This window comes from Phlebotomus papatasi, chromosome 3 (assembly GCF_024763615.1).
Source record: "Phlebotomus papatasi isolate M1 chromosome 3, Ppap_2.1, whole genome shotgun sequence".
NCBI classification, from domain to species: Eukaryota; Metazoa; Arthropoda; class Insecta; order Diptera; family Psychodidae; genus Phlebotomus; species Phlebotomus papatasi.
In genome coordinates, this window is record NC_077224.1 from 15,848,549 (window position 1) to 15,864,010 (window position 15,462).

General features: G+C 31.7%; 2 protein-coding genes across 8 annotated transcripts in view; both read right to left on the bottom strand.

The window, feature by feature from the left end:
- LOC129807839 (histone deacetylase 4) overlaps positions 1-15,462 on the bottom strand; it is a 134,084-nt gene that overhangs the window by 99,304 nt on the left and 19,318 nt on the right. The window lies entirely within an intron of this gene.
- On the bottom strand, positions 2,360-4,545 carry LOC129807860 (putative defense protein 1). The gene is made up of 3 exons (XM_055857430.1): positions 4,344-4,545; positions 4,074-4,284; positions 2,360-4,005 (listed from the first exon to the last, which is right to left on the bottom strand). The coding sequence occupies exons 1-3, from the start codon at positions 4,516-4,518 to the stop codon at positions 3,894-3,896; spliced, it is 498 nt and encodes a 165-aa protein (XP_055713405.1). The 5' UTR covers positions 4,519-4,545; the 3' UTR covers positions 2,360-3,893.

Consider the following 15,462-nt stretch of genomic DNA (forward strand, 5'->3'; position numbering starts at 1 on the left):
TGTCCCGTCTGACCAGATATAAACGTGAACTACAGACTGTATTAACCGTATTAACCCCTATCTTTCATACTTTACTTTTAAAAAGCTCCGATACAAAATACTTTTTAGAAAATATACGTTAACTATCTATTACAGACAGATGATCTGTTAGTTTTCCGACAAAGAATGGTTGACAAAGATGAAGCACGTACTGGTAGTTCAATTCTCGAAACCGTCGAGTTGGACCAAGTACACGATTACTTTCTCTATTGCTCAAGCACTGAAGATTAGCCAGAAACTAGTTTGGAACCATTTGCATAAGGCTGGTCTCATGAAAATAGGTGTGCGCCACACGAATTGTCGAAAATAATATTTTGAACCGAATTGATGGATGCGATTATTTGCAGAAACGTAATGAAATCGATTGATTTTCGACTAACGATGAAGAAAAGGTTACAAACGAGAACAAAAATTGTTAAAAATCGTTGTGCAAGACTTATGAACCGGGTCAAACGATCGCCAATCCAGATTAACGGCAAAAAGGCTTTTCTGTGACTTTGGAGGGATTGGAAGGGAATCATCCACTATGAGCAGCTGCTCAATGGCAAAACGCTCAAATCGCTCTGTTATCAATAACTGATCAGATCGAAGTAGGAGATTGACCTCAAACAACCAGAATTGATCAAAAAGGGTGTTGGGTTCCATCAAGACAACGCCAGGCCGCACACATCTTTAACAACGCTCCAGAAGCTCCGAGAGCTTGGATGGAAGGTTCTATCACACCCGCCGTATAGTCGAAACCTGGCACCAAACGATTTATCACTTTTCAAGCTTTTGAAAAAAAAATTCTCGATGGTACAAAACTGACCTTAAGGCTAGTCAAGTTTTTCACCAATATGGGATGATGACTTCTTCAATCGTGGAATTATGAAATTGCCTAAGTGGATAAAAGTTACCAAACAAAACGATGCATATTTGATCTAAATCGGATAATCCTAACTATGTTAATTTCATCTTCAAAATTAAGCTTAAAATGGCTTAAGACTTTTTATGGGACCTAGTATAAATAGAACACTTTTAAAATTAAAAAGTACTAATAATTGAAAATTTAATTTTCAAATTGAATTCGTAAGGTGTTAGTTGTAGTAGACGTCGAGAATCATCACTTCATATATACGATCCCTTTAGTATATGACTATTTAAGTATTTTTGTATCGCACTTAATTTGTGATGGAAGTATTACATTACTTCCCCATAATCATAATGGATGCAATAATTAGATTATTAATTTATTATTATCAGCATTGTCATTGAGAAGTATAAGTTTCTAAAAATAGGACCCGGAAGTGCCCTATTTATATGATCAGTGCAGTGCTGTAAATCAATTTAGCTTAAAATATTTTACAGGATTGTGTACAAGATTTTTTGTGTGCCTTTTTACTGCTCGAACTCAACAGAGAGAGCAGTACATATACAAGTTAATAGTTTTACATTTATAGTTTGGCCTTAGGCCACCCCCTTAAACTTCAGAAGTTTATAAGAGCAGCCCTATATTTGCTACAACTGTATAGTTCTTAAAATACCACGAAGGTGATCTTAAAAATCAAAACTCCACGAATTTTTGATTTTATTCGAAAGACTCAAACTCATTTTAGAGTCAAATAAAAACTTTAACTGAACTCTAAACACGACTGATTTTGTCTAGTAAAGTTATGTATCAAGGAATTTATTGCTCTCTCAGAAATTAAAGATAAAACCGAATTAGTCGTACTCAGAAAAAAAAAGATTTGTCAAAAGATTTGTAGATTTGGAGGTAAATTTGTAACCTAACAAACTTTGGAGGTAATGGTTTGTAGTTTTACAGCCGAATTTGTAACCGAGCATATTACAAATAAAGGTTTGTACAGCTACAAACTTTGGAGTTAAAAGTTTGTAACTCATTCATTTTACAAACAAAGGTTTGTTCAGCTACAAACTTTGGAGGTAAAGGGCTGTAGCTATTAAAGTTTCCATTTTCAATATTTTTCGAAATATAAACCAATATTATTTTTAATAATAATGAAAATAATAAGAAGCCATAAAATAGTAAGTAAAATTCTTTTTTCAAGCAGTTAATTATTATAAGTAGGTGATGTTCCTTCCCAAGTGAGTTCTTTATTTTTAATATTTTGGCGAAAAATGAATGCCGAGTAGTAAAACTGGTTGCAGATTTCTTTCTTTTTTTGACAGATTCATGAATTAAAATAATTGATTAAATATGTGAATGATGCGAGTAAACGCAAAAAATAGACAACTCAAAACAAGATTTTTCGTACGCAATTGGTATTGGTTTTCAATTTAGAGAAGGAAATATATAAATATCAAAATATCAAACTCAAGATTTTTAAAGTAAATTATATTGTATTTTCATAACAACAATTAACAAAAAGTTACATTTTTTTAAAGTCAACAACAGCGCCACTGTTGTTGACTCAAACTGGATTTGAATTCAACGTTTTGTGCGTTTACAATATGTTATCTGAAAATAACCGGGTTTAATTTTATATGAATGAACGCTACTTCAAGTAGGTTTTTAATTGTTTTGCCATTTTTGTAATCATAAATTTCCAATCTAAAGCTAATTGTATTTAAATCTATTATTTAGACAAAATCAGTCATATTATCTGAAAGAGAAAAAAGTAGTCACTATTGTAAACCCAGTTCATCCTCTGTAGTCCATTTCTCTCACTCACACACACATTAGCACATGTAATTTTATTAAAAATTAACCGAGAACCCAATAAATCTGCTTTTTTATATGTTGAGAGATTAAAAGTAAAAGAAAAATAAAAAAGTAATAAATATTTCATTACAATTACAGCTCTTTACAAATAAGTTTGTTCTAAAGCAAAAGGTTTGTAAAATAAGCGACCTACAAACCTTTAACTCCAAAGTTTGTAGCTGAACAAACCTTTGTTTGTAAATTGAATGAGTTACAAACTTTTAACTCCAAGGTTTGTAGCTGTACAAACCTAGTTTGTAAAGATGCTAAATTACAAATTCGGCTGTAAAACTACAAACCTTTTTACAAACTTTTGTATTGGAACCACATTCTACCTCCATTTGTAACTTTTTATATGGAAACTACAAAACTTTAACTCCTTTTCTACAAACTTTTTTTTCTGAGTAGGGTCGGAGGAACGTCTGTTCGACAGGGAACCCCTATTGAAACTTTTGTCAAAACATTGAAAATTATTTAATGTATCTAGTAAAATATGAGTAATATAACGTTTTTTCTATAATATATCTTTTACTATAAACAGAGATGTTCAAATTATATATCCCAAATGGTACATTTAGGATCAATAGATCAATAGGTGCTGACACGAGTTCTTAGTGTCAATAGACGTTCCTTTCACTCTAGAACAAATTCATGCAATGTAATAAATATTAAGATTTTTAAAATTCCATTATCCGATCAGCAATACATTTAAGATTAGATTTTATGCATTTTGTTGTTGGTTTTATAAATAAATTGAAAAAATAAATAAAAATAAATGAAAATAAATTCTTTGCATTCCTTATACGAGCTTCAGACCTAAGGCTTAGCCATATGGCTTAACTTCTCTAATTCCTTATAAATCACGAATTTTTGAAAAGATTAAACTTAGGATTGGATTATAAAAAACAATTAACCTATTAGGCTCTCAAAAAGCAATAAAATTGCTCGCTAAATAGAATTTGGAGACCTTCGGAAACTGGGCTAAACCTCTAGTCTAAATACCGCCTTACTCGCCTTACAGAATGATTTGATTGTTTTACTTTCAAATTTTGTCAACGACTAAAATTATAACGAATTTTATCTATTACGTTAGATTCTCTCATTCATATTTCTGCTACAACATAAACATATTTTATTAACTCGACAGTTTAATTTAGGTAGTTGATATTGTAGTCGAATTGGTTGATTTTAGTTCTTCCTGTATCAGTAAGTCACGCCTGACAACTATTATCCAAAAAGTCGTGAGGTTCTTGACGATATGCACCCTAAATGTTAAGAAACGAGTTTAAAAAAAAAAACATTGAAAGAATAATCCTAATATTTTCTATATTACCCAAAAACAACTTTTCCATTCCCATCAACTGGGGAAACCCATTTGAGTTCAATGGAATCTGTGCTGTCTTCGTAACTTGAATGCAATACAGCACTGCAAGCATCAATTGGAACACTTCCCTGAGCTCTTCTCCAAGTTCCTATGGCCTCATTGCTATCCCCATCAATTGCCTGTACGTAGATACTATTGAAAGTATCTCCACTAATTGACACTAGGACACAAAAAATTATTATAATCCAATAACTCATCTTCACTAATTCACCAACTTACAAGTTATTGTTGTTCCTGGACTATATTCGTAACTTGTAGCTCTGATCTTATACGGAAATGTATTTTCAGGCTGAGGAAGATAATGTGGATGTTTGAAGTCGTATTTGCAAGACAAAATTTCCACAGAGCCGAGAATGAGAATTAATAAAATCGTCCACATTATTGTTACTCGCATGGTACACTTGACTAAGAAAATAATGTGAGTTTTCTCTGCTTTTATATTATTCCCATACCGAAAATTATCATCTTTGCAGCAATTCGAGGAAATTTATTATTATCACTATAAGATTTTAAATACAAACTCCCTGATAACAAGGTTCAAACCCGGAGGTTAATTTAGATTAAAACACATTTCTCAGCTGTTTTCTGCTCAGAATTATTGCACTCATTTTCTTCATCTTTGCACTACCTTCCGCCACTTATAAAATACGCAAAATACCCATTAAGGGCTGACTGAGTGACATTGACTTTGCGGTATGCTTGACCTTGTAACTTGGAAGCCGTATTCTCAAAATTGGTATAAAAAATAATTACCAAGTTTACAATCAAATCATAAACATTAGCGAGCCATAAGCAATTCGAACCGACTCAAAAATGTCCAGGATTTAAAGACTTTGTAAAATAATCTAATACGTGCTACAGACCTGAAACTGTGACAAATTACCTATTAAATTCTGAAAAAGCAATAAAAAATGTTGCTATTTAGCATTTTGAGACCGTTGGGAACTGGGCTAAACCTCTAGTCTGAATACCGCATAAGATGGTCTTCAGACTGAAGGTTTAGCCCAGCACCAGGATTTCAAAGTGTAATCCCTCATTTGCCCTTAATATAAAATCTTAAGTTAAAATTTTTTCAAAAATCTTACTAAATAACGAATTAGAAAAGTTAAGCCATATGGTTAAATGTTAGGTCCGAAGCCTGTTTAATACGGGCTTGAGACCTAAGGCTTAACCATATGGATTTTGACTTGGGATTGAATATTAAAACCAAACCACTGAAATTGGTCTATATTTAGGATTTCGAGACCTACGGGACTGGGCTAGACTTTTATTTGGTTTAAAGACCGCTTAAGCTAAGCTTTCTAAGCTTTTGCAGACTAAAAAGTTACGCAATAATTTAAAGTTCGATTCTTAAGGAAAGGAGTAGTTCTTTGTGGAACATAAGTCGCTTCCTTTAACCGTGTGCTCAAGTGGCCAAAATGTCTAGCCAAATTAGCGAAAAATGTAGAATCTGATCTAGGTTATGTTACTCTTTTGATAAAAATGTGCAACAAAATTAAATTTTTTTATTATCCTTGATCAAAGTGATAAAATATGCATTAAAGTTTGTACCTGATCTAACAAGGTCGGATTTAACCTCTAAAAAACTGAGATTAGTATCAGTTAACTTAACTTTAAGGGTTCTTTAGGGATCTAAAATGTAAAATCCCCTCTTTGCGGTTACGCCCTACTCTACTGTATGCAGTTTACTTTTTTCCAAAATTCCGAATCAACAAATTAATGATCAATTGACGAATTACTAATTCAAAATTCTAGAATAACATGAGGTAAATTAGTCAGGGCACATTTGCAAGAACGCGCTTAATGCTAAGACAACGCTCGGAGTGAACTACTTCCCTTGTAACACAACGATTTCTTCAGAGGAGTTTGGAGAACTAACTACCTATAGTAGATCCTCAATTACAATAAGTTTATCACTAATCTGTTGATTATCCGCCTTTCCCGTCAGGCCATACTATCCCTAGAGCCAAACGATTACACATAGAGACTTAGGACCTTTGATGGACCCCCCATAAGTCGATCCTGGAACCATTAACATACCCCTCATATTTCCTCCACCCCTCAAAAAAAAAACCACAAAATCATGTTTCTCTTTTGGGTTTGTTCGAAGACGCATCGTGCGATTTTTTAAAATTTTTGATTATGTACCCAGGCGGACATTCGTCCTTATACGAAAATACCGTTGAATCATTCCTAATAACGGTTTTTCAATGCTGAAGGTGAAAAAAAGCTCTAGAGAGCGTATATTTCTCAACCGACTGGTGTCATATGCAGGCTCGTTGGAAATGTCTTAGAATTTCTTGACAAGCCTAAACCGATTCCAATCGATTATGAACTGGTATAAAATCGATTTATACCAGGTATAAATTTAGCCATATGGCTTAAATCCTCTGACTACTGATCAGGCAAGATTTTTGAAAAAATTGTTGCTCCGGATTGAATATTAAGGGCAAATTATCCATTAGATTTTGAGGAATCAACCAAATTGTTTGTTATTAGATTTTTGAGGTTTTCAGTAACTGGGTTAAACCTCCAGTCTAAAGCCGGTATAAGTTACGAGTTTGAGCACTTCACAAAGCCTGGGACACTTTGCCAGCCCTTTTTATACTCTAAACCACTTTTCGTGGAAGATGTTTGATCATTTCTCACTAAATAATTGCTCAATGTTCCCCTAATCTTCAGCCATATACAACTTTTCAGAACGTTCTAAGTTCATAATAACCCCACACGTGGCGCTAAATTTAAATTTCTTGTGTTAAAACTTTAATCTTTGGCAAAATCTCTCTGAGGCTTATTAGTCTGAATTATTAGGGAAATTTCTGTACTATCAATTATTAGAAACTTTCTTGTACAATAACAATTTTTGGCTTGATGAAAACCAAAAAAAAAGCTAATCCCTAAAATAGTTTTGACTGAATGGCACGTAAAATGGTGAGATATCATGAGAGATTGTTTAGGCAGAAAAAATAGATAAATCTAAAATAGACAAAATTTATTTTTTCTATTTTCTATATCAGCCTACCAAAAAAATATATTGTATATTTCTCTCTTCGACATTATCCACAACCCCCTCAATAAAATCGAAAAACATTTTCTTCGGCGATAATATTTCTCTCTATATCTCTCGTTTTGAGTGTGGCACGTTACAGTGTGGTGCATGAGTATAAATATGTTATAAGCCTAACATAAAAATCTAATTTTAGAAATGTTCAAAAAAATAAACACGCCACAGAAAGGCTATTTTTGGGACTTGATTATTTAAACAGACATTCCTCCTCCTTCTCTTCTCCTTTTACCTCCTTCTCTTCTCTTCTCTCTCCTCATGTTCTCTTTCTTTTCCTTTCTGAAATTAGCTTCATCCAACCTCAAATACGAAAGAAAAAAAAAGAATTAAAAATAAATAAAGAAAAACCAAGAAGAACCCATGAATAAAAATTCTTCAAGTTTCCGAAGAAGAGAAGAAAAGAGAAGAAGGGAGGCAAAAAAAGAAGCCATTAATAACTTCTCAATATAGAATCCACTTCATAAATACTGGTGATGATGATTCTCACAGAGGGAAAGAACCAAACCAAACGACAAGATGCAAAAGGCAGCAAAACAGGTTACAACATCCAGAAATACATATATATATATGTACAAAAGAAAATTCCCTGCGCAAAGAAGTCCTGTGAAAATGCATCTCAAAATAGATATTAGTGGGAAAATTTATGAGGTTCTTCTTACTTTCTTTTTCTTCTGGCTTTACTTCTTCCCATCTTCTAACTTCAACAATTTTCAGCCATTTGGATGCAAGAAGTTACAAAATTAAATTTAGAACAAGTTTTTTTTTCCTTAAATCTTTTTTTATCTCTCATTTTATCCTTAATTTTCCCCGAAAACCCAAAATACAGCATATATATACAAAACATTTTACCACTCATTGTGCCTTTTGCCTTTTCGAAAACTATAAAGAATCTTCTTATACACACATTCTTTTTTATTCAATTCGTCTTTGTGTTCTAATTTTAAAACTACTCTGTTCTATTTTCAGGTTGATTTATTTACACTCGGAGAGAACTTGGTGTTCTGTTTGAAAGTGGTGAGAAAAGAGAGAATATATGTATGTGAGAGAGGAAAAACATAAAGAAAAGTCGAGTGTTGTATTTATACAGAGAACATTATCCATAGCTGCAATTTCCCTCGGAAAATATACACAGGGTAGTAGATAAATTTATCCTTTTAAAATTTTAATACGTTTCTAATAGAATTTCTCCAAAAATAAATATTGCTATCAGGAATTATATTTAAAATTTATTTAATTCGAAAATACCCATTTCCAGTTACGAAACCTTTTTAGCACAAATAAAAATCTAGATGAAATTTTTGACAAAGTGTTTGATTTTATCATTTTGATATTTCTTGTCGTAGTTCAACACAAAAATCGTTTATTTCAGTAGATTCAAAAAATTAAGAAGTAAAATGTCGAAGTCAATCAAGTCAAACAATCAATCGAAATTTTTAGAACAAAATAAAGGACAAGTATACTACAAAGTGCTGAGAACAATTCCACGAATTTTTGAATTGCAAAACCTCTAAAATGCTCTTCTAAAGCTCAGGATAAATATAAATTAGGCTTTATATAAATCATAATATAAATGCCATAAATATAATATTTGATGCAAATTACTGAATTTAAAACAAAAAAGGATATGTTCTAAAAAGTGTTTCAAAATATTTTACGACTTTTTTTAAATTACAAGTTTTAGAATGCTCCTAAAAGTTACGGAGTTTTTAGAACAAGAAATTTGTAAGATCTAAAAAGTGTTTAAAATTATTTCACGATTTTTTTTTGAATGGAGAGGATTTTAGAACTGTATGAGACTCGTGATATCAGATATACAATACATTTGTCGAAAACATCCATATCTCAGGAAAAAATAAATTTTTTTAGAACAAAGGAAAGTGTAGTTCTCAAAAAGAAATAGAATTAAGAATGAAGTTATAAAATAAATTGTTACAAAAAAAGAGCTAAAAAAATGTTATTGTCTTTTAAATGTGTTTTGTATTTTATAGTTTTAATTAATTGAATTAAGAAGAGATCAATAGATTTGATATTTTTTGAGATAATAAACTACTCCTAAAATAAATTACTACTAAACAGTTACTAAAGCAGTGAACCACAATTAAAAAAATAAATATTGAAAATAACAAATGCTTAGCTAAGACACAAACGCAGGACAGTGAAAAACACATGACATGTTTATATCTAATCAGTGCAACCATTAATTTGTTAATCAATTCTAATAAATAACTTCTTTGTTAACAACAACCTTTTACGTTTAATAATAAAATAAAATCATAATTGTAGCAAATACGAAAAATCTGATGGATTGTGTCTCTACTAATTCGAAACTTTCAACTCAATGAACACAAAGAGTACTCAATCTTCTATGCTACGTTATTTCTTTTTTTTTAATTTTAATTACGAAGTATCAAAAATACATAGTGATATTTGGACTACTTGAAATGATGATGAATGAGACGCAGAATTTCGATGAAATCGTAAGGGAATGGGAATCGTGAAGGGATTTACAGAATGATGCTTGGAAAAGATAGTTCCCGAGGAAGTACTTAACAAAATCCTGAAACTCCTTATTGCCAGAAATACCAAATTATACCAGAAAAAACAGCATCCCGAACATCCCCTTTTTTCCACTGTGCCCCGGACCGGAATTTTAAGGGCAAAACGCCTGAATAAATATTTTTCTCTCTTCCAAGAAAGACTATTTATTTTCTAAGTATTTTGAGCTCTATGGGAAATCAGGGTAGATTTTCCACGTATAGTATTATATAGTGGTATCTTATAGTTTCCCTTAGAAGGAATATTTAGGAAATCACCCTTTATTCTAAATATATACTTTCCTTACTATTCATTGAAATAGTTATCAGCCTCATACAAACCTTTTTTGTACAAATAAATTATACGCAATCAAGAATTTCATTTGGTAGCTAATTGTACCCCGGTCTCCCCTATCGAAATCTTTTATTAAAATCAATATCACTGTGGGTATACTATGGGCCATTGAAAGTTCCAAAACAATTTTTTGGGTTTTTAGAATAAAGCGTGTACGTAAAAAAAAACAAAACATCCCCGGTCTAACACTAAATATCTTTTTTCTGCCAAATAAGAATTGAAAATGAAATTTAGTTTTCAATTTCAATATGAATTTTGATTGATTAAGTCAATATATCAGATCTATTTGAAAGAATAAGAGCTAAAATTTCAATCGATTGTGCTAAATTTTAAAGGTGTGGGAGCACCACAAGTCTCGAACTGAAACTGTGTATAACTGCCCCGTACTCCGTATATTTTTCTTATTTACGTCTTATTTACAATTTTTTTTATTTATTCTCTCAATTCTTTTACAAAATTTTAAAATTTTATAAAAAGCCAAAGGTAAAAATTGAGAAAAACTGTTTTTTTTTTTTTTCAATAGAAATTTTAAGATGACTGGATGAAATATATTTTACGAATAAAATTTCTATCTCTTGATTTGTTCATTCGGCAAACAATAAATTGTATTGAAGTACAATTTTTCTGAGTACACCCTGTTTCCTGCTTTAGGAAAATATAGTTTCCCATGTGCTGAAGGAACGAACTATTAGGAGATTGTCATTGAGCCAGAGGAAATAAATTTCATGGCAATGCCTTCCAATTTGTTTTTAGTGCAAATTCCGAGGAGAAATCCTTTTTAGACCCCAAGGCTTCCCAGATTTACAACACTTCCCCCCGGTTATAGTACCTTGTTCATTTGCCTATCAAGGGTGGATTTTTTTCTAAAAAGAATTTCATTATAACATTGTTTTTTTTTGTAATCTCCTGTTTAACTTTTCCACATCCTCCCGAGCCAAAAACTTATAAATAAACTTCAGGAAGAAAAAAAAAACATCATTCTATCCCTCTCGTTGATATATAAAAATAAATTTTCTACACCACAAAACGCTGAGAATTTTTGTGTATATTTTGAAAATGCTATAAATAGACAATATGTCTGTAATTATTGAGAATTTTTCCTCCCTTTTTTCCCCAACCTCTCAATATCTCAATTACCATATGCGCACCCACAATTTTCGCCACGGGAATTAAAGAAAAGCAAAAAAAAAAGAAATAAGGAAAAGATTTGAGAAAATGGTAATAGTTTTAGCCCAGAAATTACACATTCATTCATTTTTTATTTTCTTCAGAGTGGTGTTATTTTAAACAATCCAACCTGGAAGGATATGGATATTTATTCAACAAAAGATATACACAAAAATATAAAACAATCATGAACATATTTTTCATCATCAGCACTTCGTCAAGAATCGAGCTAACTCAATTTCAAGTTTTCTACACTTTACACCAAGTATCAGATAATAGAATAAAAACCATCAACTTTCTCTTCGCCACCACACCCGTGTGCTATCCCCCCAGCCACCCCCTGTGCAATTATGCGGAGTGTATATCAGAAATAGATGATGAACCCATAATAAAAATTCTTCACCACCCTCACTCTCAAAACACCGCATCCACAACTCTCTACAAAATTATCCCACTCACTCATGTTCCTCTGATGTGGTTAATTATAAATTGATATACACAACAATATACACCCATCCATTAAATATAAATCTTGCATATGGGTGAGGAGGGTATAACTTAAAGACAACGACTTTTGCGCGAATGTATGGAAAACAGAAGGAATTTTCAAGGTGATCTCATGAGAATTTAAATTTCATTAAACTGCACTAACAAATAGGGTAAGGGCTCATAATTTTGGACAGTTTCTTATTTTGGACACTTTGAGGATAAAATTGGACACTTGATTAAATTCTGCCATCTTTATAATTTTGTATGAGCAAGATCCAAAAATGATGGAAATATTTACTCTCCATATCCTTGGTTTAATATTTTCAAATTAGAAATGCTTCTAATAATCACTTTGAGGATAACATTGGACACTATCTAATGAATAATTTCTATCTAAATATTTGTTCTTTTTGGAAGATTTTAACACTAAATACGTTAAAATTTGAATATGATTTGAGTTGAAATTGCTTTGTTGAAAATTCAGTGTGAGCAATTGCTTACGAGAAATATGACAGAACTTCGTGGCTTACTTCAGTCTTATTTAGTTTTGGTGAAGTAGGGGAAACTGGGGCACCACCAAACAGGAGTACCACCAAACACTGCGATTTTTTAAATAGGTACAGTAGAGTCTCGCTATAGTCCATATTTGGTTCCAGATTTGACACTTGGGTCGCACTATAGTCCATGTAATTTTTTAAAATTATCTACGACTTTTAGTATTGAAATTGCTCGACGGCTTCCACTTTCTTTGCAATTTTGGTACTTGTCCTGAGACTTATAGCAAATCATGGATACTATAGGGATGCTTGTCCAGGGAAAAAAATTATCCACATATTTCAAGTAGTTTAAAAATGAGAGTCTTTTTTTCGCAAAATTGCGAAATTTTGATAATTTTAGTCGTTCATATATCTACCTAGAAAATGAAACTGAATTAAGTTAAATAAAATTTCACTACACTAGTACTTTCCTATATGTTTTGGGACAATATTTATATATTTATTAATGAAATTAATGTTCACATTTAAAAAAAATAAATAAAAAATAAATTACAAAACAGAGTTTGGGGCACCACCAAACACGCAAATTTCTCACAATTGTAGATGTCGCGATCGTAGTTTGAATGGCTAAATTTTTCCTCTTCTCTTTCTTACTCTTCCTCTCCCTCTTTGTTCAATTTCACAAATTTACATCCATTCATGAAATTTTCATTCAAAATTCAGGAGAAATGGGAGAAATATAGTTTAAAGAACATAATTTTGCCTTTAATAAGTTTTTAATCCAAAATTGACGGGTGATTTTTCGATTTTATCAAAAACAAATCTGAAGAGCGCGCAAAATTCGAACTTTAGGTAAAATGTTCGCCACTATTTAGTACTACTAAATCGCTACTTTCCAGTCAGAAGTCGATTGTTGTCAAAATGATGAAAAATCCATTGAAAAATATGTTCGGTGTGCAGTGCTCTAGTTTTTTGCTTTTTTTGAGAATTATTTACATTTCCAATACCTTCTTTATAATTAAGAGTTGTGGTGAATGCCCAAAATAACTTTAATGAGTGAGAAAAAGAGCTGTTTACTGGTGCCCCAGAAAGTGTTTGGTAGTACCCCGGAATGGTTGGAAAAAATCGAAAAAGGCATGGTGGCACAATTTTCCTCTTTCTAGTAAATTTAATTGTTTAACATCATTCTTATATGCATTAATATGCAGCCTATACCCAAAACTATAACATTGAGTAAGCAACATTTTTCTAAAATTCACAATTTACATGGGAATACTAACAATCTTTCCTTGATATTTTTAAGTGATATTATTAAATATTCATTGAACATTGTGTTGATTCAAGTTAATGGTGATGTGTAAATTTGACCTGAAGTGAGATTTGCCTTGTGAATTAGATTTTTCGTGTGAAAAATGAAAAAATTTTCTAAGAGATTCACCAGTGAGGTGATAATCCTTATTTTGGACAGGTGTTTTTCTCTGTAAATTTCGTGAAATTTTAGCTTTTGTGATGACTAGGTTGTATAAATGCCTGGAGAAATAAAGGAGTATTATCTCTACGAACAAGATGATGTAGTGAGAAATGCCTTGAAACAATGAACATCCTGTTGAGGCGGATTAGCTGTCCAAATTTACAGCCAAGTTGTCCAAAATTCGAGTCAAATTCACCTCTACATATCAATTCATTTTTAAACGTATAAAGACTAATTTTAGTAAAACAAAGACAATAAACCCTTGCCAAGTTTTTAAACAACCCTTCTGAAAAGAGAGTAACAAAAAAAGTCAATTAGTATTGAAAACATCGCACTTCAAACTTGGAATATCGATGCTTATAAACAGACTGTCCAAAATTATGAGCCCTTACCCTATCACTAATTGCAAAATTTTAAGAAAGTAAAAGAAAACAGAAGAAAATATTTTCAAGAGACAATGATGAAACAAGTATCCAAGATGAACTTGGTACAATAAATCTACTTAAAACCTCTCACAAGACACAAATCCAAATTCAATTAGCGGATTGATTTTTTGCTGCTTCTTACAACAAATTTTAATATCCACACGCGCGTGAAAAATTCTAGGACGATCGAAGAAAGAAAAACATAGACTTAATTCCAATCTTTGTATAGCATTATTTTACAGCTCTTAGTAAACTTAAAATAGGGGAGGATTAAGCTTTGTACCTATGGTTCATTTTTTTATAACTACTCCCCCTCTTCCCAATTAATTTTATTAACAATATTCAAATTAATTGTGTCCTGTTAGACCCCTTTGAAACGAGAATAATTCGAAATAACAATATGCTCTTCTGAATTTTCAAAAATTTCTCTAAAGGGTTGATTCCTGAGATAAAGTCTCCTTGCTGCTTATTAGACGGGCAAGTGTATCTCGGCTAAAATAGTTAAGTACGCTTTATATTTTATTTTGGAAGTCCGTAAAGTCCTGCTAGAAATTTTATTTAAGAAACTGATAAGGTAGGGGGATTGTTCTAAATTTCGGACAACTTTTACTACCGGACGCTTTGAGTGAAACATCGGACACTGCGACTAAATTAATTAAAATTATGAATTTATCTTCGAATATTTAATGGATAATACTTTCCTTTCCAATATTTATTATTTTTGAAGAATACCATGAAACCTATTCAAATTGCAGTATAATTTGAATAAAAATGTTTTATTGAAAGTTTATTGTGGATAGAGTTTTACGAAAAATGCTACAAGCTACCTTATCTTGGTACTAAGAATAGGAGGTCCCGGGGTTATAAACATTTTCGGGATCATATTTTCACACCCGCATGGGATTTCTTTGGAATAAGTTACAGGAACGCCGCAAAATATGCAAAATATTGTCCATCTTAGAAGGAATTCCGCGCGGAGTAAAAGTAGTGAGAACATAAAGGTTCAACTGTTCAAAGAAACAGAAACTTTCCTTAGAGTTCCTCGATGAATTGAAAGTTTTTTCTGATAATAAATATAGAGTGTTTTCAAATTTCCCGTGTCAGAAAATAGTATACGTTTTGGGATGTTTCAAAACTGGTTTCACAAATTGGCTCCTAGGCAAACATACAGAATTGTGTGCATAATCCCAGGACCCCCTGTAATCTTTCTTCGATGTTTTATTTCCATTTTGTTTTGTAAATTTAACTAGGAGAAGTATTCCAAATTGCGGACAACTTACAATTTCGGACACTTTGACTAAAACATTGAAAATTGTAACTAAATAAAATAAAATTT